Below are 26,763 nucleotides of genomic sequence, written 5' to 3' on the forward strand. Positions count from 1 at the left end.
AAGGTGGGACTGGATGTAGCTCTTGTTGAGTGAACCAGTATAAAACTGTGTGTGCCTTTCTCTCCTCTTGATCACTGTAAGTAAATCTGAAAAACTGGTAACTTGTGATAAAATAAATCTGTTAAATTGAAATTGAATCTATTTCTTTTTCATAATTGGGCTGATTCATATAATTGTTCTTCAAGATTCTGGAACATTTCTTGTATGCTAAAGAAACACTGAATCTGTAAATTCTGACAGAATAAAACAAGTATTAGGGCTTTATAAACAGTTTTGTTCAGGATTCATATTCTTTTAAAAACTGGTTTCAAAGATTTGAAATTGGCTTCCTTGAATTAGGATCTTTTTCAAATATCTCTGTTGTTGTTGCTGATTAAACTGTTTGTGTTCATAATTGTAGTTAGAAATTTAAATCCATTGATTCTAAAACCAATATGTTTAATTTCTGGAAGTGCTTGTGAAATCAGAAAAATAAATCTGTTTTACTCCAAATCAATTTGTTCTTATCTGTCAGGATTTCTGAAAATAGTATTCTTTGCAAAAAATTTATAAGCACAATTCACCCCCCCCCCCCTTCTTGAACTTAGACACTAATAAACCCAACAATTTCTAGTAGCTATTCTAGGTTCCCATCTCCTTTCTCTAGCTTGTCTCTTGATGAGGACCTGAGAGAGCGCACCCACTGACCAAGCCCAGCCTTTCAGGAGGATGACTCGGAGCATGACTCAACATACAGGGCTAGGTCAGGATCCACTTCTAGCCAATGCTTCAACACCTTGCCTTCCTCAGAGGATCACAAGAAGTAGAGCCCAGGCCATGGGGGTTGAGCATAAGCTAGTGTCCTTAATTTTAATTTTAGTATAATAGGTTTCTTTTAGCATAATAGGGGGATGTGCTTATCATTTTAGCTTGTGCCTAGCCTTTTAGGATAGAAAATTGACCTAGCTTCTAGAACTTTAAGCCTAGGGTGCGGCCTTGACCTAGTCAACCCTAAAGGTCATCCCTCCCTCTTTACCTTTTCTACCCTTACTTCATCTTGTTTTCCAAGGCACCCATTCCTATAAATAGGGTGCCTTACTCCATGTATTCTCATGTTGAATTTTGGATATAGAAGAAAAAATCTGCACAAATTGGGCGAGGCTTGTGTTCTCTTAGTTTAGGTCTTATCTTGTGAGAGTTGAAAGCTCTTCAAGTGGTGGCCTTCCACACTTATCTTGGAGAATCCACACTCCAAGTGGCGTGTTCTTCTCTTATCCATCACCATAAGCTTTCTTTCCTTCATCTCTCCTTCCATCCATTACACCTTTAGTCTTTGTGTTTATGTTCTTATCTTGCTTCCATTTTCAATTTGGTATCCTTCATTATATTTTCTTCCTTTTGTGTTCTTTCATTTCCGCAAAGCATCATCATTTTCACCATATCTTGTGTTTTCCTTTTTTCTTTTGAAGTGAACATTCATACTTACTTAACCACTTGGTTAAGTTCGTGTCCAGTGGGGATCTTCCCTAGGTCTCACCCTATAATTGATAAAATTCAAATCATAAACAAAGTGTCACCATTAAAATGGACAAATCTAAAATCAACTCACATCATCTCTCTTGAGTCTCTTCTAACCTTTGCATCCTTTCCACTAGTTGCCTCATTTCCTCTTCTTTGTGGGCCAATCTTCTCTTGGCATCCACAAGCTCTCCCAAAAGATGTGTCTTTTGAGGAGATTATAGCTTTAAAGATTCTCCTGAAGACAAATGAGCCATAATTTTGCACAAAAGAAAACAAACAATTAGTGAAAATAACAATTTAATCTACTCACTCACTTGTATCACTCGGCTATTTAGTAAAGGAAGGACAAAATTTTAATTCACTCAAGAAAGATTTTCACTCCAACAAGGTCTACACTTGGTAGCAACACTTCAAGTGAAAGAGGTCAAAGCTCTTAACACTTGCTCACCAAAGAACCCCCAACAAAACATAAGAAAGATTTAAAGACAAGCAAGAAAAGATGAAAGAAAAAAAGCTAAACCAAATTGGAATTAAGATAATGACAAAACGTAAAATAAGACAAACAAGAAAAGTACTTATGAAGACTCAAAGATACTTACTTAAACTTTAATTGTGAAGGTTTAATGTCCTTGGAAATTGTGAAAGCAAGAAGGATTAAATTCCACAAGTATGAAAACAATTTTCTATATACTTAGAATCCCCTTTAGTAATTTGAAATTTGAAATGTGAATGTACTCAATTTGTTTATTTTATTTTATTTTTTATGGATTCAAAATTTCCATATTCTTTTGTTCATTCATATTTGAATTCACTTTTCAATTTTTGAAAAAAGATATGGGATTGGGATTCAATTCATATGAACACTTGCATTCTATGATTGGAATTAAATTAACCACTGCTCAAACAACTTCTACTTTGTGTTTAGTTCTTCACAATTAAAATCAAAATAAGCATGATGGTTTTAAGACTCAAGAAAAATGAGGTAAGGAAAAAAAATTGACAAAAAAAAATTCAAAAGCAGAATTTAAATGGACAAAAAGTTCTTAATGAATTAAAAGGTGGAATTATAAATTACAAGAATTTTAAGGTGGAATTGAAAGGGGCTGAATGTAAAGCGGAATTTAAATTCATGGAAAATATAAAAGCAAAATTGAAATGTGCTGGAATTTTAAAACAGAAAATCAACTCAGAAAAGATAAGCACAATTAAAACCATGCTCTGATTACCACATGATGCGAGTTGATTTTAGATTGACACATTTTAGAGGTTCCTCTTTTGTTTATGATTTTTTAGATTAAAATTTTAAGGTGAGAACCCAAAGAAGATCCCCACTGCACACAAAATTAACCAAGTGGTTAAGTAAGTGTGAAGGTTCACTTTTGGGAGGCAAAAAGAAAAAACACAATACGGTGATTATGGTATGAAAGTAAATTGCGGAAATGGAAGGAACACAAGTTGAAGAAAGACAAGTGATAACCAAAATTACAAGACAAGCATGATATCATAAAGAGGAATGGAATGGATGGCTCAAAAAGAAAGATAAAAAATAGGAAGGGATGAAGGAAGCTTATGAAAGAATAAGAGTTGTCACGCCACTTGGAGAAAGGAGGCACTCCAAGATGAGTGGTGAAAGAGTCACCACTTGAAGTGCTCACACACTCAAGATAAGACCCACTATGAGAACTCTCAAGTCTTACAAAACCACTCTTGCAGAGTTTCTTTACTATCCAAATTCAATGTGTGAAATACATTAGACAAGACACTCTATTTATAGGAGAAAGTGTCTTGGAGAACAAGATTGAGGGGTAAGGGTGTAATTTGTGAGAAGCTTTCTAAAAGGTAGGTCAAAGAAACCATAAACCTAGAAGCATTTGTCATGAAAGTTGGGCTTGGCACAAGCCCAAATTACTAAGCACACCCTACTCAAATTACTAAGCACATCCTATTCAAATTACTAAGCACACCCTACTTTAGTGTATTCTTCTTGTGGGCCCAATTTATTTACATCACTTCTCTTGTGGAAAGACAATGATGGAGAACAAGTTCCTATACATCATTTTCCATTATGTCTTTGCTAGTTCATAATTCTGTTTTTCATTCCTATTAGGATTCCTCTGTTTTCTGAAAACGTGCTTACTATTTTGCCTTATTGCAATTGATTTACTCACTGGAAAATTCTGAAATTTTGGATTTGTGTTATTCAAAGTGTTAGAAAAGAGTAGAAAAAATAATTATTCAAAAATTCGAAGTACACAAAAAATGATAAATAAAATACAAAAAGTGTACAATTTTGCCAAAAAAAAATACGGTAATCTGGCAGCGATTTTGAAAATTTATCTCAATTAATTGGCTTACTGTTTTTAAGTGATTCCAGTGCCATTATTGAGTTAACATCTTGAAGTTTCTGTGGTTTAAATTTCATAATCCAGTTCGCTCTATATCATTCCAGTTAAATCAATGAACATCAAGCACAGTTTGCATAAAAAATATTTTCCAGTAGCTAATTTTTTTGTTTTCTTCATCTACTCTAGTGCTTTTCTTTAAGTATTCTTTTGTGTGCCTACTTTCTCATTGAGTTCCTTATTTTCTTGCTTGTCTTTTGTTCATTAATCTTTGAGTTTGTCAAACATCTAGTATTCCTTTTGTTCTAGCCTTTCTTTGCTTATACTTTTTCTTGTTTGTCTTTATTGTTTCATTGGTTTTGTTGTGGTTGGCTTTGAGATTGGTGTGCCTGGCTTTGACATCTTTCATTTGAGGATTCCAAGACCTCAAGATCAGATTGGTGCAAGAACATTATTTCTTTGAGAGTGACCTATTTTCTGCCTCAATTCACTTCGGCATTTTTTCTTAAAACACTCACTGTTTTTGCTAATTTTTGTTTCTTAACTTGTTTACTGTTTTTGTGTGTTTGCTGTTTTTGAATTACAAATGGCTGGCTTTTCAAGTGATGCATCCTACAAGCATAATTCTCCTTCCAAAGCTTCAATCCTTGGTGAATTACATGAAGCACAAAGAACCATTAGACGCTTGGAAGAGAAATTGTAAAAGATGGAGGTGCAACAAGCTAGACCATCTCCTTCAATCCATGATGAGCATCATTCACATAGACCTTCAACAAGAGCCTCTTCAAATGATTTTGGCCGTGAAGATGAGCATAGGAGAAGGAGAACTCCACCCCAAATCCATGGACAAAGACATCACTACGGCAATGGCTTCTATCAAGATGCAAAGTCTAGTCTTCCTTCAGTCAAGCTTCCTTGTTTTAATGGCTCTAGTGATCCTAATGTATATTTAGATTGGGAGGCTAAGTGTGAAAAAATATTTGAGATCCATGAGATCCAAGATGAGCATAAGCTTAAGCTAGCCACCCTAGAGTTTAGTGATTATGCCATGAAATGGTGGCATGGAATTGTAAAGGACATTATCTATCACAAGGGTCCTCCCGTGGACTCTTGGAACTCTTTAAAGGATCACATGCGCGCTAGATTTGTGCCCCCACATTTTAGGAAAGACCTCATGCTGAGACTCGAACGGTTTCAACAAGGCACGCTAAATGTGGATGAATATTATAAGGAGCTAGAGACGCTTGTGCTTAAAATTGAATTAGAAGAAAGTGAGGAAGCTATGATTGCTAGGTTTGTGAATGGTCTTAGGAAGGATATTCAAGACATTGTTGAGTTACAAGAGTATTCATCATTGGGCTCTTTAGTTCATCTTGCAATGAAGGTGGAAGCCCAACTTGCTAAGAAAAACTCTTTCAAAAATGTTTCCAATGATGGATACTACTCCAAGTCTTGGAGAAACAAAAATTATTTTTCTAAACATCCTTCCAAAGATTCTTCTTTCAAACCCAAGGAAACTAAGCCATCTACTTCTAGGCCTAAATCTCCCACTAGATCGTCTAGTAAGAAATGTTTTAAATGTATGGGTTATGGTCATATAGCTGCTAATTGCCCTTCTAAACGAAGTATGTAGATGCATGAAGGCATTGTAGTGAGTGAGCATGATTCGGATTCTCCTAAGCATTCATTGCATTCTAGTGCATCTAGTGAGGAAGAGAGTGAATGTCCACTTGAAGGGGATTTGTTAGTTGTGAGAAGACTTCTTGGACAAGTTTCACAACCTTTTGATGAAAGTCAAAGGGAAAATATTTTCCATACAAGATGTCTTATTCAAAACAACATTTGCTCTTTGATAGTGGATGGGGGTAGTTGTGCAAATGTGGCTAGTACAAGAGTAGTAGATAAGCTTGGATTGTCTACTATCTCTCATACAAAGCCCTACAAATTACAATGGCTTAGTGAGGTAGGAGAAATAGTTGTTAATAAACAAGTCCTCATCCATTTCTCAATTGGAAAATACAAAGATGAGGTATTATGTGATGTTGTGCCCATGGAAGCCACTCATGTTCTTTTGGGAAGGCCTTGGCAATTTGATAGAAAAGTTTTACATGATGGCTTTACCAACAAAATCTCTTTTGAATTCCATGGTCACAAGGTTACTTTAAAATCTCTCTCTCCAAGAGAAGTCCATGAGGACCAAGTTATCATGAAGAAAAAGAGGGAGAGTGAAAAAGATAAAAAAGATAAAAAAAGATAAGAGTTCTAAGCCTACACTCCTTGTGTCTAGGCGTGAGAGTGAAAGGGAAATAGTGGCTCATCATCCTCTTTTTTTAGCCATCCCTAGAACTCTTAAGGTAGAAGCACTTGTTGATAGTCCTCATTGCTTGGAAAATTTGGTAGAAGAGTTTCAAGATGTGTTTCAAGATCCTCCAAATGGACTTCCACCTTTGAGAGGGATTGAGCACCAAATTGATTTGATATCAGGCTCTTCTTTACCAAACCGTCCAGCATATAGGACCAATCCAAGTGAAACCAAGGAAATTCGCCAACAAGTTGATGCTTTGATTGAGAAAGGGTGGGTTCAAGATAGCATGAGTCCTTGTGCTATGCCTATCATCTTAGTGCCAAAAAAGGATGACACATGGCGAATGTGTTCGGATTGTAGGGCCATCAATAACATCACAATTAAGTATAGGCATCCCATCCCTAGACTAGATGATTTGTTGGATGAATTACATGGTTCAAAAATCTTTTCAAAGATTGATCTTAAAAGCGGCTACAATCAAATCCGTATCAAACCGGGTGATGAATGGAAGACGGCTTTTAAGACCAACTTTGGTTTATATGAGTGGTTAGTTATGCCTTTTGGTCTAACTAATGCACCAAGTACCTTCATGCGCCTCATGCATCATGTTCTTAGACCATTCATTGGTAAGTTTGTTGTTGTTTACTTTGATGACATTCTCATTTATAGCTTATCTTTGGATGAACATAGGTTGCATGTTAGGCAAGTTTTAGAAACCCTTAGGAAGGAACATTTGTATGCTAATATTGCTAAATGTATGTTTGCTCTTGATCATATAGAATTCCTAGGGTTTGTTGTGAGTTGCAAAGGGGTCCATGTGGACAAAACAAAGGTGATGGCCATTCAAAATTGGCCTACACCGAAATCTTTGAATGAGGTCCGAAGTTTTCATGGACTTGCTTCTTTCTATAGAAGATTTGTCCCAAACTTTGGTACCATTGTCGCACCACTCAATGACATAGTGAAAAAGGATGTGGTCTTTCAATGGGGAGAAGCACAACAAAAAGCTTTTGAAACTTTGAAAGAAAAATTGACTAATGCTCCCATCTTGGCCCTTCCTAATTTCACTAAGACATTTGAGATTGAGTGTGATGCTTCTAGCATAGGTATTGGGGCTGTTCTCCTTCAAGAGGGCCACCCCATAGCCTATTTTAGTGAGAAATTGAAGGGAAGTCATCTCAATTATTCCACTTATGATAAAGAATTATATGCACTTGTTAGGGTTTTGTTCACTTGGCAATACTATCTTTTTCCCAAAGAGTTTGTGATACATAGTGATCATAAATCTCTTAAATATTTGAAAAGCCAAAACAAGCTTAACAAGAGGCATGCTAAGTGGGTGGAATTCATTGAGCAATTTCCTTATGTGATCAAACACAAGCAAGGCAAAGCAAACATTGTGGCGGATGCTCTTTCTAGAAGATACACTTTGCTAAATCTTTTAAGCTCTCAATATCTTGGTTTTGATCATATTAAGGAACTTTATCATGATGACCTTGATTTTTCTCTCATCTATCAAGAGTGTCTTAAGGGAGGACACAAAGATTTTTTTATACAAGATGGCTTTCTTTTTAAAGGAAAACGTCTTTGTGTTCCTCAATGCTCTATTAGATTATCTCTTGTTAGAGAAGCTCATGAGGGGGGTTTAATGGGACATTTTGGGGTTGCTAAAACTTTGGATGTGTTGCATGAACATTTCTTTTGGCCTCATATGCATAAACAAGTTCATAGTTTGTGTGATAAGTGCATAGCTTGCCGCAAAGCTAAGTCTAAGATGCATCCTCATGGTTTATATACTCTTCTTCCTATCCCTTCAATGCCTTGGGTAGATATATCTATGGATTTCATCTTAGGCTTACCCAAGACATCAAAGGGAAAGGACTCCATTTTTGTGGTAGTGGATCGTTTTTCAAAGATGGCTCACTTTATTCCTTGCCACAAAGTGGATGATGCATGCCACATTGCAAACCTCTTCTTCCAAGAAGTGGTTCGCTTGCATGGGATCCCTAGATATATAGTGTCCGATAGAGATCCCAAGTTCTTGAGTCACTTTTGGAAGACCTTGTGGGGCAAGCTTGGAACTAAGCTTTTATTTTCTACCACTTGCCACCCACAAACTGATGGTCAACCCGAGGTGGTGAATAGAACTTTGGGACAACTATTGAGATGTTTTATTTCGGGGAATCCTAGAGTGTGGGAGAATTTACTACCCCATGTTGAGTTTGCATATAATCGTGTAGTAAATTCTACCACCTCACATTCTCCTTTTGAGGTTGTCTATGGGTTTAATCCCCTAACACCTCTTGATCTTCTTCCTATTCCCCTTCTTGGAGATGTCTTGTGCAAAGATGGGGATGAAAAGGCTTCTTTTGTGAAAACTTTGCATAAAGACATCAAGAAGAGAATTGAGAAGAAGGTTGGCAAGTATGCTGAACTTGCAAATAAAAGGAGAAAAACATTGTTGTTTGATGAGGGTGATTGGGTTTGGCTTCACTTGAGGAAGGATCGTTTTCCTACTCAAAGGAAGTCGAAACTAATGCCTCGAGGGGATGAACCATTCCAGATCCTCAAGAGGATTAATGACAATGCTTATGAGTTAGATATGCCTGATACATTCTTAGGTAGTCATACTTTTAATGTCAGCGATCTAACTCCTTTTTCTGTAGGTCTCCAAAATTCGTGGTCGAATTCTCTCCAACTCGGGGAGTATGATGGAGATCAAGCTCAAGTGGACATGGAGGCCAATCAACAAGATCAAGAAGAGGTAGAGGCACAAATAGAAGACGCCCATGGAGGTCAAAGCCCACCTCAAAGGCTTACAAGAAGCATGTTCAAAGCTTTAGGAGCTAGGGGACAATTATTTTCTCTTTTTGTAATTTCTTTGGTTGAAGGTGCTTAGAAGGAAACATTAGAAACCTCTATTGTTATAGCATCTTTTAGGCTTTAGTTAGGAGCTTTACGAAGGGGGGTGCGTTAGTAGATAGGTGTAGGAGTAGAATAGGAGGTGCCAAAGTCAAGGAAGAGGTCACACCTTCCTCATGCATTGTTTTTGGCGCCGATTCTAGAAGCTTTTTAGGAGGGAGTTTTTGAATTTGTGTAGCTTGCATTTCAGCACCTTAGGCTATAAATAGAGGTGCTCCCTTTGTATTTTTCAGATTTGAATTTAGAGTAAAGAAACTATACTCAAATTTTGAGTGAGCATTGGAGAGCTTTTGAGCCTTCTTCTCTAGTCTTATCTTGAAGGATCCATGGTGTCCTCAAGTGGCGGCAGCACACTCATCTAGGAGCATCCATCCTTCCAGTGGCGTGATCATCCATCCATACATCCATCTTCATGAGCTTTCTCCTCTCCTTCCTTCCTTCTCTTTCAATTGTTCTTGTTTAAGCTTGTTTCCTTGAAATTTTGTCTTGTGTTCTTGAGTTTATGGTTCGGCTGTTCTTATTTTCCAACAATCCTTTTCAGTTCTTTGCCTTTTAATTTATTTTGTTCGGTTCGTTTTGATTCTTATTCAATTTTGTTCGGTGCTTTTGAGTTTTACCTCTTCTTGTTAGTTCAATTTGACAATATGAGGAACTTCCATGTGAGTTTGGATTTGGTGCTAGTTTTGGTGAGTTCTTGACTTAGAACATTGATCCAATTCTAAGAAAAAGTGCCTAACAATTGTCCAACTCAAGTTGATTCCTAAGAATGTCAAGAATCATTCTCTTCTATGCTATTGGAATCACATCAGACAAGAAGGAAGAACTTTTGATATTCTGGTTTATATATGGTTCTTCTTCTGCTAATGCTCTCTCAAGGTTTGGTGAGGCCTAACTTTGTCTACTGAGATGGCTGGCCTTTTTGTGAAGTGCTTGATGTGTCCTTAGTCATCTACTAGTTGTTATGGTTTGTATCGGTTTCCTAAATATCGATTCCTCGCATATTTATAAAAACTCTTTATCACTACGAGCAAACGTTATAAAGCAATTAACAAGTAAAATATATTCCTAGCATTTAAATATGTTAGGCATTATTATTTAGGTCATATGTTTATAAGTACTTTTCAGTCAAATCTAAGGATCAAAATCATGAATAATTCAAGTTTTGAGAATAAAATGATAATACCAATAATCAATAACTGAAATATTATAGATGAATATCACCTCAATACATAAGAGTTTGAAAGAATTACTACTAATCCCAAAGAAAAGAATTAGTTACTCAAGGTTGTTGATCAAGAGTGATCAAGAGCTTTGAAGAATCCAAATCCAAGGTGTTTGATGAAAGAATGGTGTTGTTGCTATGTGTGGGTGGGATCTGGGTAGATTAAAGTGTAATCCACTCTTTTGTTGAATCTAAAACTGATGTGAATTGAAACCTTTTTGAAATTAGATGTTTTTCCAACCAAGTGAAAAACAACTTGTTGTTTTGTCAAATCAACCGGTTGTTTTGCTCTTAGAGGTTTTTGAAAAAGGTTGAAAGTTGTTTGACTTGGTTGACTTAACTGTCAAACCAAATCAACCGGTTGTTTCGTGTTTTCAACCGATTGTTTCTTTGAAAATCCTAACAGAATTCAGTTTTGATTGGTGAATCTGTCTTAAATGATTTCTAACTGAATACGCTCCTTCATTAAATGTTTTAATCAATCTTTGGAAGCATATATAGTTTGTTATATGTTTCTGAAGAGTAAGAAACAGTTTGGAGAAAAATTCAGTTTGACAAATTTAATCTCAAGTTTTCAAGATTCACATCAAGCTTTGGATTTTCAAGTGAGAGTAGAATAGGATTGCAATTGTATTCTTTTCAGTTGTAGTTTGATCAGGTGTAATCCTTTTCTCAATCTTCTGTATTTCTGTAGTTGTATTGCCAATAAGTGTTGTGTGTTCTTGAGGTGTTCAAGATCAACACTCTTACTGTGGTTTGCCAAAGGTAGTGTGTTTCTTGAGGGGTTCAAGGTCTACTTTGGTGTGTGGTGTTTGTAATCTGGTTTTGATTGCTTAATGGATTACCCAGTGGTTTCTGGGAACTGGATGTAGGTCTTGTTGTAAGAGTGAACCAGTATAAACTGCTTGTGTGCATTTCTCTTTCTCTGATCTCTTTTAAATTTTGTTTTTAAGTTGTTTATATTTCTACTAGTATAAACAACCGATTGAATCGAAGAAACAACCGGTTGTTTTTCTGTGTTACACTTTAAAACATATTGTATCTTGGCTAACTTAGTTCTTCTTCTGGATTTCTTCATTGAGTTTCATGAAACCTTCAAAAGTTTTCGAAAATCTCTTGTAAACATTTCACCCCTCCTCTTGTTTAAGGTCATATATTCTAACAAAGGTGGCTATTGCAAGCATGGACAACAAGAAAAGAAGATCCAAAGCATTTCTCCTTGACGGCTGCCTCCTTTAGGGTTTCCCTCCTTTGGTTCCTCTCAATGATCCTAATGATGTCTAGGGTTATGTCTCACACCTTCTATGTAACCTAATTGGGCTTGGGCTAAGTGACATTTATTTATAACATATCCCTTTGCTTAATCTCTCCTTAAATTCCTGAAAATAACACAAAATTAGGAATAAATCGTTCTTATTCATCTCATCATCCAAAAATATGTAAAAAGATTCAAATTTCTAAATTAGAGGTTGAATTATAATTACTTTTTCAATTAAAGTCCACAAATGTCTTTCTTTTAGTATGAAATATTACTGAATTGTGACACTTATCACACATATCTTTTTCTAGAGGGAATCATAAATTCATTCCAATATCTAGTTTGAGGATTATTATTAATTCTTAGGTCCCTAACCAATGAAGTTCACTAGTACATTGCAAGCCCCTGAAATCTTAGGGTAACCATAGGAACCCTTTTCTCTTGGTAAATTTGGTGGCACTTAAAGATCTATTCGACCTTCAAATCTCAAACTGAATATTCTCATATGTTATCCTTTCCATAAAAGGGAGAAAGGTCTATTATAGGTTTTCGGGGATAATTATTTTCTCTAGGCTTATAATGATGCATGGGTGAGGTGATAACTTTTGGTTTTGTTATATTTTCTAGACTAATTGCATTTCTTTGGGGTTTCTTTTGTTCTTATTTTTTATTCTTAGTTCAGATATATATATTCTTAAGAATGTTAGAGTTCTCACAAAAACATCATAAAAATTGTATATTTACAACTTATATTTGCGAAAAACCGTTTAAAAGGTGTTTTTATCAATTGTAGGAACATTTTTTAAATCAACTTTGATTTTAAAATCTTGAATGAAGATATTTCTACTATGAAAAGTAGAAAAAGTCGAGTTTAAAGAGAGATCAATCTTCAAAAATAGGTAATAGATTGTCAAAGGTCCTTAGTTAACTAGCACTAGACGATCAATAGGGCACTTTAAGAAGAAGTTGAAGTTAATTTACTTAGTGTTAAAATTGATTTTATGCGCTTAATTTGCTCGTCGATTTGTTAAGCTTGAAAACTCTATAAATCGAGATTAAATAAAGATATCAATACATATACATGATTTAGATAGTGAGTAGTTTAGATAGTTAGGCTGATAGTAGGGTAGTTCAGTTTTGTTTTATGTTTTTTAACGGTTCTTGTCATTTCCAATTTTATACGACTTCTTCATTTTTCTTCTCCATTTTCTCTCATGCTCCTTCTTCTCTTTGCTCTTTACGTTCTACATTTTATAATTCAAGTTGAATTTAGTTCTAAATTGAGTGATATCGAATAAAAAATCATGTATGAGGGTACTCTACTTTAGTGTTTTCTTCTTCAAACTCATTTAAGAACTCTATTTTCGATTGAAAATAGTTTTCTAAGAACATACAAAACGGATTGTTGTGCTTTCTTCAGTGACAAGGATTACAAATTTAGGTCTCTTGCAAATTGACGTTAAGATTACTAACCCTAGTTTTTGGTCCCTATTTATAATTCCAACATTGAATTTCGCTTTTCTTATTTTCAATTAATTTCAATTCTCGCTCGTTTAAGTTTTTGCACTTTAATTTTCATTTTACAACTTTTGCTTATTTTGTTTTAAGTTAAATTTAATTGCAATGTACAATTCTTCAAATGCTATATTTTACAGCTTTGCACTTTAATTTCTTGCACTTTACTTTTTCTGCCATTTACATTCTTTACAGTTTATTTATCATGCACTTTATATTCCAGTCATTTACAATTTTTGCAATTTAAGTTTCTTTCATTTACTTTTCAACAATTTATGTTTAATGCTCTCCTTTCTTTCTTTCTTTCTGCAAAACTATTAGGCAGTCTGGTAAGCGATTAATGACTAGATGGTTTAATTGTTGTATGTGGACTTTTATGTATAACAAGCGATTGCAATCTAGATAGTCTACTAGTTGTAATTCTTTGTTTTTGTTCCATTTCCCTGTCTACTTTCATGATTTTAAGATTATGTCATTTACAGTTTTAACTTTACATTTTCAAGTTATTTAAAGGGTTCATTAGACGATTGTCTATAAATGGTTTTGTCTTCACTCTGTTTTACCTTTTGTTTCATTTTTGCATTCCAATTTTAATTCCTTTCTTCCTAAAACTTTTATTTTGTTAAGGAAAATATTAACTGATGGAAATATAATGGATGAGAAGCATTTATTGGGGTCAACCTAAGTTGGTCTTATACCACATTAGGGGAAACTTAGTTTTATTTTAAAAACTGGACACAATTACCAGTTCATCATGGGGGTTAATAGAAGTCTTCATTATGATGATTATTGTACATTCCCTCTTCACTTTGGGAGTGGGACTCACAGTGTTTTATTCTTTTAGGTGGGGACTGATAACTCTCATTTTTTTATATTTTCTAAACTAATTGCATTTCCTTGAGGTTTTTTTTTGCCCTTAATTAATGTTTTTATATTAATTTGTATTTTCTTAAAAAAATAGGTTTTAAAAAAATGTCTTAAAAGTGACTTCTTGTAACTTTTATTTTAACCTGAACTATACAATGTAATGTTTTAACCTTTTGAAGAGCTAATTTGGAGTTGGAGTTGACCTAAGCATCATGGAAGAAGCTATTGAAGAAGGAAAACGTGGAAACTGGGAGCTAAAAAGATTAAAAAAAACTACATAAACAGGCTCAAAAAGGTCAACATTTCACTGGAAAAAGGTAGTAGACGGTCAATAGTAGTAACCGGCTCTAAACGATAAACAATGATTGAAAAGAGAAAGTTGCAGAAATTAGTTAGGATGTAACTAGGAATTGAGGGTCATTAACTATCAAAGCTGAAACTCATTTCAATGTAGAAAGTCTATAAATAGAACTGATTACATAGAGAAAGAAAGTAGATTAGAGGATACAAAGTTAGTTTAAGTTACACTTTTTAGTTTTTACGTTTTGAGTTCTATGAAATCTATTAAAGTTCTGTTTCTTTGTTCATATTTATTCTTCTTTTTTGTTCTCGCATTTTCTTAGTTCTTTTTTCAAAATAAATTCAATTCCAGAAATGGTTTTCAACGATTTGAACATCATGTCAAATGATGCTTTGTTTTAGTGTTTTCCCCTTAAAAAATTCTTTCAAAAATTGTATTTTTGATTGAAAATGGATTTTTAAGGACATAAACCGAATTGGTTTTCTGTTTTTATGGCAAAGCCCCCAGCCACACACAACTACATAATAAGGAGGATGAAGACCTAGAGGTTGTTTATGGATTTATTTGCACATATGGGTCTAATTGGGCTTTTTGTTTATTTTTGTAGGTGAATCAAGAGAAAAACTCTAGGGCGAAGAAATGTAAAAACATATCCAAGAATACTTCCAAGTCATCAAAACATAAACTAGACCTTTGGTAAGAAAAACACAAGAAGACTGAGTTTCTGTTGATTAGTCAAAATTATTTTTGGGCCAAACTTTACCTTAAATAAATCGTATAAAATTTTTTAGGATTTCATGGGCCATGTATTGGTCCTAGTAGCATAAAATAATTGGACCAAGTAGCATAGGATTTTAGGCTTGTATTTTTGTCAGTAGTAAAATAGGTCTAGTTCGAGCTAAACGTCACTAGTTAGGGTAACAATTGGGCTTCTTTGAGCCCAATGTAACCCTAAAATGTCTAGGGTATATTAGAGGAAAATAATTACCTTGGCATGAAGCACATGGACGTTCACATGGAAGTATAAGAGTGGAGAGGATTTGGCATGGAAGGTGTGAACTCAACATGGAAAGCATGACTCCACATGGCACCTTCTCATTTGAGAGGTTTTTTTTTTTAATTTTCAAATTTTGGCTCCAAAATTTTCATCCCTCTCTCCTATAAATTGATGGTGCTTGGCTCATGAATTACTAAGACCAATATATGAGTGAATTGTTTCCCAAGTTTGCAAGCTTTCTCACTCCCTTGTCTAGACTTTCTTGGATAGACCCCTTGATCTTCTTCTTCACCTCTCCAAGTGATATAGCCCAACCAATCACTCTCCCTACCTCTCATGCACATTCAAGGATGAGCAAGAGCGCATGCAGGTGGATCTCGCGGCGTCTCAAGCGAGAAATGAGGAGCTCTGTCGCATGAACGAGGACTTGCGCCCCGGGTGGCGCAACAACTCAAGGCTACGCGACGTGGATGAGCCCGAGGGTTCCACTCCACCAAGGGAGTTCTCTACGTCGTTCTCGCAGACGATTCTGGAGACGGTGATCCCTAACACATTCGTGGGACCCAAGGTAACTTTCACGGGGATGGAGGACCCAGAAGCACATCTCACTGCGTTCCACACGCAAATGATGCTGGTAGGCGGCTCCGACGCCGTAAGGTGCAAGCTCTTCATGAGCACTTTGACTGGGATGGCCATGGACTGGTTCATTAGCCTTCCGAATGCCCATATCACCTCCTTCGCACAGCTCTCGCAGTTGTTCAGGGAGCAGTATCTAGCAAATAGGGCTCCACCGTCGGTCTTGTACGACTTGTTCGATGTAAAGCAGTATCAAGGTGAAACCCTCAAGGAATACATCAATCGCTTTGGAGCGCAGGTGGTGAAGGTTGGCACCACAGAGGAGCCTATGATCGTTTACGCGTTCAGGAAAGGAATGTGTCCTGAACCCTTCTATGAATCGATCATACGAAGCCGCCCCAAGACCTTTGCTGAGATAAGGCGTCGCGCGGTGGAACACATCGCCTCTGAGGGCGAGGTGTGCAAGAAGCGCACAAGTGTCACACCCGCACGCCTGAGAGCGCAGTTGCGTGCACAACCCGCCAGGGTCAACGAGGCCACGACGAGGAGGAAGAACCAAGACAGGAAGTGCCCATACGAGGCGAAGAGGCCTCAGGCAACAGGGGCGGCAGAGGGGAACAGGCAAGTGAGGAAAGGGAATAGGCCGCTGAGGCACAATTTTGTGTTGGAGCTAAAGGATCTTATTGCTGTGCCCAACATAGCTGACAAGTTGAGGCCACCCGTGAAGTTTGACAAGGTGTTGGGACCTCACAAAGATTCGTGGTGCGAGTTCCACGAGGCGTTTGGGCACCGTATCAACAACTGCTTGGCGCTGGGCCATCAGTTGGATGAACTCGTGAAGAATGGCTTCCTGAAGGATTATCTTGCTGGGCCTGCTACGACCGCAACCCTAACAACGCCAGAGGAGGATCAAGCGCATGAAATGCAAATCCATGGACAAGTGCACACCATCTCTGGTGGCATTTCTGGAGGAGGACCAACTGCCTCTCAGCGCAAGAGGTATGTGAGGGCAGTGAACTCAATTGTTGAGGAGGGTTCGGATGATCAGTGGGAGTCAGACCTTGTGTTCACAAGAGCTGACCTACGAGATGTTGTCCCACATGACAATGACCCCATGGTCATTTCGGTTGTCACAGCTGGGAGAAAGGTGCATAGGGTTCTCGTCGACCAGGGCAGTTCTGCAGATGTCATGTTTTGGTCGACGTTCAATAAGTTGCAGTTGTCCCCTGACTTGTTGAGGCCCTACACTGGATGCTTGTAAGGGTTCACAGGGGACCAAGTTGAGGTGTGTAGCTACCTGGAGCTGAGAACGACGTTTACTGATGGAACGACGTCGCGTACCGAGAGCATCCGATATCTAGTCGTGAATGCTAATTCAGCCTACAACATCCTGTTGGGAAGGCCAGTGCTGAATAGACTAAGGGCGGTGGCCTCCACGCGCCACATAAAGATGAAGTTGCCAGATCTTAGTGGGAGGGTCATTGTGATCAAATTTGATCAAGATGAGGCCCGGAAATGCTATGAAAATAGCTTAAAGACAAAGAGAGGTGTGTTCATGGTGCTTGAACGACTGCCCATCTCAGCTACGCCGATGGAGGTGGAGTCCTTAGAAGAGGCGACATCTGCGAAGGCGACACCTGTCGAGGCCTCACCCATGGAGGCGACGCCAAAGGAAGATGCGCGCTTAGAAAAAACACATGGGGAGGTCTCGCCCATGGAAGAGGTATCCGATGAGGCGACGCCTACAAGAGAAGATCGCAGAAATGAGTCTCGTGCAGAGAGCATGCGAGATAGGCGACCCCAACCAGTAGACAACGTGGTGGAGAGGTAGATTGGTGACAAGATATTCAAGTTGGGGCGTTTGTTGAGCCAGGAAGAACAAGACGAAGTGGCAGCGGTGATCTCGCGCCACTTAGATGCATTCGCGTGGACCGCCTCAGACATGCCAGGCATCGACCCAGATTTTTTGTGCCACCACCTCACCATGGACGCCAAGGTTCGCCCTGTACGACAGAGGAGGAGGAAGTTCAACGAAGAGAGGCGCCTCGTCGTTAAGGAAGAAACGCAGAAATTGTTAAAGGCTGGGCACATCCGAGAGATACAATACCCTGAGTGGCTGGCCAACGTTGTCCTGGTGAAGAAGGCGAATGGAATGTGGAGAATGTGCGTCGACTTCACGGACTTAAACAAGGCGTGCCCTAAAGATTCGTACCCCTTACCTAGCATCGACGCATTAGTGGATAGCGCCTCAGGGTGCAAGATGCTGAGCTTCTTAGACGTGTTTTCGGGGTACAATCAGATAAAAATGCACCCAAGGGATGAGAGCAAAACAGCGTTCATGACGGAGACATGTAGCTACTGCTACAAGGTCATGCCATTTGGGCTGAAGAACGCAGGTGCCACCTACCAGAGACTGATGGATAGGGACCTCGCGCCTATGCTGGGGAGAAACGTGCACGCCTATGTTGATGACATGGTGGTGACCTCTCAGGAAAGAGGGCGACACCCCCATGACCTGGAGGAGCTGTTCGCCACAATAGCCAAGTACCGCCTCAAGTTAAACCCGGAAAAATGCGGTTTTGGAGTCGAGGCGGGAAAGTTCTTAGGATTTATGCTCACTGAGAGGGGGATAGAGGCGAACCCTGATAAGTGTGTAGCTATCATTGCCATGAGAAGCCCAACCCTCAGTGAAAGAAGTGCAGCAGCTGACTGGGCGGATGGCAGCTTTGTCAAGGTTCGTGTCTGCTGGAGGTGAGAAGGGCCACCCCTACTTTCAGTGCCTCAAGAGGAATAGCCGTTTTGCATGGACAGATGAGTGCGAAGCAGCATTCCTCAAGTTAAAGGAGTACTTGGCGACGCCCCCGATGCTTTGCAAGCCAAAGGCAGGCGTCTCCCTTCGTTTGTACTTCGCTGTGATTGAGTGGGCCATCAGTTTTGTGCTGGTCCAGGAGCAAGATTAAGTGCAGAGGCCCATCTACTTTGCAAGCAAGGCTTTGCAAGGCCCGGAGTTGAGGTACCAGTCGTTGGAGAAGGCAGCGTTGGCGGTAGTATTCTCGGTCAGGAGGCTCCGCCACTATTTTCACAGCTTCACAGTGGTGGTGATGACGAACCTCCCCATTCAGAAAGTACTTCAGAAGCTAGATGTAGCTGGAAGGATGGTTCGCTAGGCAGTGGAGCTGTCAGAGTTTGATATCCAGTACGAACCCAGGGGATCCATCAAAGGGCAAGTCTACGCAGATTTCGTCGCAGAGGTCTCACCAGGAGGAGGCCCTCAAGAGGTGGAGTTAGGATCACAGTGGATGCTCTCAGTGGATGGGTCCTCCAATCAACAGGGGAGCGGCGTGGGAATAGTTTTGGAAGGGCCTAACGGGGTGTTGATCGAACAAGCCCTACGTTTCGCCTTCAAAGCAAGCAATAACCAAGCTGAGTACGAGGCGTTGATTGCTGGGATGCTCTTGGCCAAGGAAATGGGCACGCAGAGCCTCTTGGTAAAGAGTGATTCACAATTGATCACAGGGCAGGTGACTGGGGAGTATCAGGCAAAGGACTCGCAGATGGCAGCAAATCTAAAGTATGTTCAAGTGTTGAAGGGAGTTTTCGCTACGTTTGAGCTGGTGCATGTCCCTAGAGAGCAAAATGCCAGAGTTGACCTGCTCGCCAAGCTGGCCAGCTCAGGCAAGGGGGGAAGGCAGAGGACAGTCATTCAAGAAACGCTCAAAACACCGCGAAAATTTGTGGAGGATAATAGGGTGGACGTTCTTCACATTAGGGCAGCGAAAGGAAAGCCAAGGAGCCATCGCTCTCTGACTCAAGATACGGCGAGGACACCCCGCATCAGTGCCTACGCGGCCTCGCCCGAGGAAGAGAAGCGTGTGCAGGTGTGTGCCTTGGAAGAAGGGGATACGTGGATGACACCTTATAGGCGTTACATTGCAGATGGGATTCTCCCAGCAAAACCTGGACAAGGAAAGAGGATAAAGAAAAACTCTGCAAGGTATACTCTCATTGATGGAGTGCTATTTAGGCATGGGTTCACGCACCCAATTCTGACATGTGTGAGTGGCGACGAGTGTACGAGGATCATGTCGGAACTCCACGAGGGGATTTGTGGACGCCACATAGGGGGAAGATCACTAGCTTCCAAGGTGATTCGCGCGGGGTTTTATTGGCCATCAGTGAGGGAAGACTGTGTGAGATACGCCCAACGATGCAAGCAGTGTCAGATGCACGCTGACTGGCACAAGGCGCCTCTAGAAGAGCTGATGATATGATTCCACTAGGTAGATATGAATGATTCTTTGACATTTTATGGAATCAACTTGAGTTGGAGATAGCTTAGGCACTTTTACTAGAATTGGATCAAGGTTCTATGTTTCAAGAACTCACATGGAAGATCCATCTATTGTCAATTGAACCGATTAAAATGTGTAAAAAGGCAAATGAACCGATTGAAACTCTTAAGAAAACAATTGAACCGAACAGAACATGAAAAGAAGCTACTGAACCGAATTAAAACAGAAGCAATTGAAAATAGCCGAACATAAGTGCAAGAAAAGGAAGATGAACCGAATAAAAGAAATTAAGACATGTTTAAGCTTCATATGAATATGGAGATGAAAGAAAGAAGAACTTATGGAGATGGAGGATTTGGTTTGATGATCACGCCACTTGGATGGTGAAGGCTCCAAGATAAGTGAGCTAGTGTCGCCACTTGAGAGAACCAAATGCACTCAAGATAAGACAAGGTGAAGGAGAAGACAAGTTCTCACAAATTCTCTCTCAAATTAAGTAGAGTTTCTCTATTACTAATTTCCAATCTGAATTTTACAAGAGCCCACACCTCTATTTATAGTGTGAGGGTGCTGGAAAATAGGTGGGAAAATTCAAATAAAACTCATTTGAAATTCCCACCAAAAACAAGTCACATGGGAGGTGTGACCTTTTTCTACTATGACACCTCCTAAAAACTACACCTACACCTACTCTCCTAAGTCACATGGATAATGTGACTTTATTTTACATTTTCACACTTCTTTATTTAATATTCACACCTCCTACAACTATACAAGAGTAATTCAAATGATGCTCTTTTATTTAATGCTTGGCCTTGCCCCTCATGGGATGGACTTGGGCTTTTTGTGCTTTGGCCTTCTTGGGCTTTGGGTTAGGGCCTCATCTTTATTTTATGTCTTCTTTTAATTTTGAGAAGACTAGAAGGAATAACTTCAAATGTGAAGGCGAATGTCCTCTTCCTTCATTAATAAAACCCTCATGTATTTGATTCTCATCAGCTGAGGTCGATTTATAGCCCGTGGCCTTTCCACACATGGGGGATCGACATTCTGGGGCCTTTCCCTCTGGCGATACCAGTGATGAAGTACTTGATAGTCGCTATCAAGTACTTCACGAAGTGGATAGAGGCAGAACCAGTGACACAGATCACTGCGCACAAGGTACAACACTTTGTTTGGAAGAACATTGTGTGTCGTTTCGGGGTGCCAAGGCTTCTCATCTCAGATAATGGCACTCAGTTTGCGAGCCAACAGTTGGGGAAGCTGTGTGCAGAGGTAGGAATCAAGCAAGTGTTTCCATCAGTCGAACACCCCCAGACGAATGGGCAGGTAGAATCAGCAAATAGAATTTTGCTGAGGGGATTGAAGCGAAGGCTTGAGAAAGCTAGAGGGGCGTGGGCAGAAGAAGTACCAAGGATCGTGTGGGCTTACCACACCACGCCTCAATCTTCCACCATAGAGACGTCGTTCAGCTTGGTATATGGGTCAGACGCCATGATCCCGGTGGAGATTCACGAGAGCTCACCCCGCTTTCTGAGCTTTGTGACGGAGGAGTCTAACGAGGAAAGAAGGGTAAATCTAGACCTATTGGACGAGGCCAGAGAGGAAGCGAGGATAAAGGCTGAAGCTGTGAAGAGGAGAGTGGAGCATTAGTATAGCTCTAAGGTGAAGTCGCGACAGTTCCAAGTAGCTGACTTGGTCATGCGGAAGGCTCATCCTTATGAGTTGGAGAATAAGTTGTCTCCCAAATGGACCGGACCCTTCAGAGTAACCGAAGCCAAGGGAAATGGTTCGTACAAGTTAGAGACTCTAGAAGGGGGGCCCATCCCACGCAGCTGGAATGCAGTCAATTTAAAATTTTATTTCAGTTGAAGAATACTATGAAGTACACAGTTTTAAAGAGGACACTCTTTTTCCCTCTCGGGGGTTTTTTAATGAGGTCACCCAAGTAAAAAAGAAGTTCAAAAAAACTTTGTCTCAGCCTTTCCATTTCTCACAACGTAAAGCAAAGACTAAGAAACAAAAACAAAGGCTCAAGGCGTCGCCAAGTGTAGGCGTCCCCTGGAGCAGGCGTCGCCAGGCGTAGGCATCGCCAGGTGAAAGCATTGTCAGATAAGGGAGCGAGTGTCGAGTAGAAAGGTACGCATAGTATAAGTTAAAATTCGAGCGTCTAGTCCCTGAGCAGGGGTTAAGGGATTCCTTCAGGACGCCCCCTCCTCAGGTGATAACGGCTAGCCCTGGTGTCTGATGTTTAGACACCTCGCAAGGAAGTGGCGGGGGGCGTGTCCTTCGGGCGTGGGCATCAGATAGTAAGAAGTTTTGGAGCAGTGGAGAACCAGGTCACTTAGTGCAGATACACGCAATTAAGGAGAAGCGTCATCCTTCGAGAAACCTTCTCCTTAGGTGTAATCACCAAAATCCCTGATCATCTTGGTGTTTAGACACACCAGGGACGATACGACAATGTTTCCCACACGCCTCTCCCTGGGCGTGGGCTCCAAGAACACTGATCGCCTTGGTGTTTTCAGACACCCTGGGGACGAAACGGCACTACCCCCGGGTACGCCTCTCCTCAGGCGTGGGCACCAAGCGCGCAGAGATAAGGGCAAAGTTGCCTAGGTGTTTAGACACCCCGTGGACGATACGGTGCTGCTGTAATAGGCCTCTCCACGGGCGTGGGCACCAAAGCGCGGCTTTGTCCCAAGTGTTTAGACACGCTGAGGACGATATGACCTCGCGTTCAGCGGGTCTCTCCTCGAGCGTGGACACCCAGTACAGATAAGATGAGCCCTCCTCGCCCTCGAGCGATGTCGAGGCCACAGAGGAAGAGATAAAGCCCTCCCTCACCCTTGGGCGATGTCGAGGCCATAGAAGAGACGAGACCCCTTCTCATCCTTAGCGATGACAAAGCTAGCAGTACCTTTTGCAAGTTGAAGAGGCAAAAGAAAATCGAAGAGTAACAAGAAGAAGCGTAAAGAGCACGAGTTATCAAAAGCCGTAAGGCCAAGAGATGTTCTCCTTCACATTTGAGTGATGAGGAGGCACGAAGAGAAATCCTCCTTCACCTTTGAGTGGTGATGAGGCACGAAGTTAAGTTCTCCTATGTCTTTGGGCGATGACAAGGCAGGCGACGCCTTCATGAGGTAAATTCCTCGCAGATACGAGGGCCAAGTGAAGTTTGAAGCGAAAAGATCAAGAGAAGGGTATGCATCACGACTTAGAAAGAAAGAGTAAAAGAGAAAGTCACGTGCTACCTAAAGAGTTAAAGGCAAAGCGATGAATCGAAGGTAAGTACCAATTATGCTTTTGATATAGTAAAGAAAGCAGAAGCAGATGAAAGTGCAAGCGAAGCTAAAAGCGAACATGAATGTAAAGATAAGGTTCGAATGGCGTTTAAATAAACAAGGTTGGGTATCAGAGTTATAGATAGTTCAAATGTTGTAAATACAAATTTACAAAGAAGATGGAAATCAATTAAATGCTGCTCATTCCCCAAGGTCGAGGGGCGCCACCTTTCCATCGACGATTTGGTTGCTAGGGTCACAATTTGAGGTGTTAATCTCTGGGTTTTCACACACTGCTTGAGCCAGAGCCTCTTTAAACCCCTTCTCAAATGTGCCAGCCATGTCGTCAATGAGCTCTTTGTTGGACTTCTCCAGTTCTTCGATCTTGGAGTTCTTAGTGGCTAGCTGCTTGTCCAGAAATTCCTTCTCCACTTGAAGCTTGTTAACATCAGCTTGGAGTTTGCCATTTTCAGCTTGGAGAAGGTTGAGAGCTTCGATCTTCGCAGCCAGCTCCCCCTCAGTCTCACCCAGTTTTACCTCGAGGGCCTTAGAGTTTACAGCAGCCGCCTTCAGTTCAGCAACCTCCGCTTGCAGAGGGACCATGGAGCCCAGAAGGTCAGCATATCTCTGGCCAGCCTCGTGCAGCTTCAGGTTGGCCGCCTCCTCCGCCTTTCGGGTCTCCATCAGAGAGGTTTTGTAAGCATCTTCCTTGTGCTCCCAGAGGCGTTCGAGTTTCAGTTTCTCCTCCTTCAGGGTGGCCACCTCTCGCTTGAGAGCCTGAAGGGCTTGCATCTCGACGGTTTTGGATTTTGCTTGAGTACGCCACTCGAGAGCAATAGCAAGAAAGGCCCCCATGTAGTAGGGCATACCTTCTTTCTTGGCCTCACCGGAAGAGCTTCCAGACGACCTCTCCGTGAAGCCCTTCATTAGTTGTATAATTGGAGGGGGAATCTCTAAGATCTATGGGGCAGGGGCTTGTGTAGCAGGTGTTTGCGTTGATGGTGGAGCGGATTCTGCCCCCTCCTCTTGGCCCGGTTGTTGAGATGGTGATGTGGTGCTAGGGCAGTTGTCCCTTAGGGACCCTCCACGTTGGGGGGATGCAAATCGTGAGGAAATGACTCTATTGGTCCTCCTCCTCTTGAAGGCATGTCCCTTGTCTGAACCTTCGTCATCATAGGGGATGGTGAGCACGCCTTTGCCTTTATCAAGGGGGGCTGGGGTAGGGGTGTTGGCCATAGCCAGTGGGACTGCAACGATGGGAGGGGGTGAATTAGGCGTTTGGAGGGTGTAGGATGAATTGGTTGTTTGAGCGGTGTGTGGTGAAGTTGGGCTTTGTGGAGGTTCTAAGAGGGTTTTTTCAGTCATGGGGGTGTCAGAGGTGCCAGCTTTCGCAGATGTCGCCTTGGTACGAGCCTTCAAGGCCTTGGCCAGAGCAAGACGCCTTGACGAGTCCATCAATGAGGCTACACCAGACAAGCAAAAGAACAAAGGTTAGAGCCAATACCAGTTAAGCATGAAGCATCATATACACATAGTTACACACATAAGTTTGGAGTACATAAACAACACATACAGCAATAAGAGAAAGCACATAAAGGGGCAAAGATAAAGAAGACAAGTATGGGCGTAGATTCTCCTACCAAAGTATTGAGTAAGGGCGTCCGCATCAAACTCACGAGCTATGAGCTCCGCGGTGTTGAAGACGACTCCCATGCCAGCTAAAGCCAAACATACCTCTCTATCAGCAGAGGGTAGTTCATCTAAGGACTTGGGCTTAATTAGCCTTGGCTCTTTCACCCAATACAGGGGGAAGCCATCCAGGGCTGTGGGGTCGTGTTTTGTGCAACACACCCTGAAGAACTTACCTTTCCACCCTTTGTAGGAGTTCTGGAAGAGGGTGAGGATTATCCTTCCAGCAACTCCAGAGAAGCTCACCCAGAGGCTCTTCCCTTGTTTCTTCACTTCGAAAAAGTGGAGGAAGATGAACACTGATGGTGGCAGGCCTAGGTACCCATTCAGAATTTCAAACGCCCTGATGAATGCCCAGTTGTTGGGGTGTAGCTGGGCAGGGTCTACGTTGATTTCAGTAAGTAGCTCCCTCTCGAAGCCTGAGAAGGGTAGGCGCAGAGCGGTTCGTTTGAACACCGTCTGGTAGAGGAAGAAGAAGGGCTTCCTACCGTTGGACCTGTCGTCCACGCAGACCGGCTCCCCGGGGGTGCAGGGACGAACGAAGATGTGGGAGTCGTGTCTGCTGGAGAAGGCATTGAAGTTACATACCCGTGGGTCACCCAGATGGTTCTCCACGTCTTCGCCGGTGGTCAAAGTCGAACACTCGGCTAAGAGTTCATCAGAGGCCCAGGGGTAGTGAGCCCTATAGTTAATCCTTGGGGGTGGTGGATTGGCGGTTGTTTTCGTACGTGTCATGGATGGATGAAAAGCTGAAGAAGGAAGAAAAGGTAAAGGTTTAGCAAAGAAGGCTCGAAGAAGCAAAGGGTAGAAAACCCTAGAAGAACCCTACCCACGCTAGAAAGAGAAGAACGAGGGAAAACGAAGAAATGAGAAAAACACAGAAATGCAGAAGTGTAAACAGACCCAGGCAGTTATGAGATCAATGCAGTAATGGGTAAGAGCAAACACGAAGGAAAAAACCATACCCTTGGGTTTGGAATGTAGAAAGGTGAGAACTTTCGGAGGGTGGAAGAACGCGAGAGTCGCGAAGTTGCAAAGAAGATGAACAGTGCAGAGAAGAAATGAGAAGTGATGAAACAGTGCCTTGAGCGCGCTAGCGACACTCGTCCCCAGCCGTAGGATCGTGCCACGTGTCAAGAGATTAGCGTGCGACTTAAGTTGTCATGTCACCACGCAGAAATGTCTAGTCAGCATCAGAGTGCCACGTGGACGATAGGGCAAGGCCTTAGTCTTTTCGCTGAAAACAAGTTGTCAGCTCAAGACTGGGAGGCTTGTGTACCGCCCCGTCCCCGGGCGTTGACCAAAGCCAAAGTCAAGGCCAAAGTAAAACATATGGTGGGGCCCAGCAAGTAAAGTCAACAGGTTGACCGCTGAAGGCGTCGCCAGGATGAGGCGTCGACAAGTTAAGGCGTCGCCAGAATGAGGCGTCGCCAAGTTTAGGCGTCGCTAAGTTAAGGCGTCGCTAGAATGAGGCGTCGCCAGGATGAGGTGTCGCCAGGTTAAGGCGTCGACAGTGTCACCCCCCGATACCCACGAGTAGGAAAGACTGTGGAGGGGGCGACACCACGAGGGGCCCCGGTACCTCAGAACAGTAAAGAGAAAGGTGGCTCCAAGGCCATGGTTTTAGTACCAGTAGGGGGTAACCTAACTCGTGAAGTACCCACGCCACCTCTGGGAGACCCCGGGATAGATA

At 41.3% G+C, this 26,763-nt stretch overlaps 1 protein-coding gene across 1 annotated transcript; it reads left to right on the forward strand.

Moving 5' to 3' along the window:
- Window positions 1–19,713: 19,713 nt before the first annotated feature.
- On the forward strand, window positions 19,714–20,076 carry LOC150029554 (uncharacterized). Its single transcript, XM_090295899.1, has one exon. It carries the CDS (start codon window positions 19,714–19,716, stop codon window positions 20,074–20,076), a length of 363 nt encoding a protein of 120 aa, XP_090152025.1.
- The last annotated feature ends 6,687 nt before the right edge of the window (window positions 20,077–26,763 follow it).

Source organism: Phaseolus vulgaris, chromosome 1 (assembly GCF_051622355.1).
Source record: "Phaseolus vulgaris cultivar YP4 chromosome 1, ASM5162235v1, whole genome shotgun sequence".
Lineage (NCBI taxonomy): Eukaryota > Viridiplantae > Streptophyta > Magnoliopsida > Fabales > Fabaceae > Phaseolus > Phaseolus vulgaris.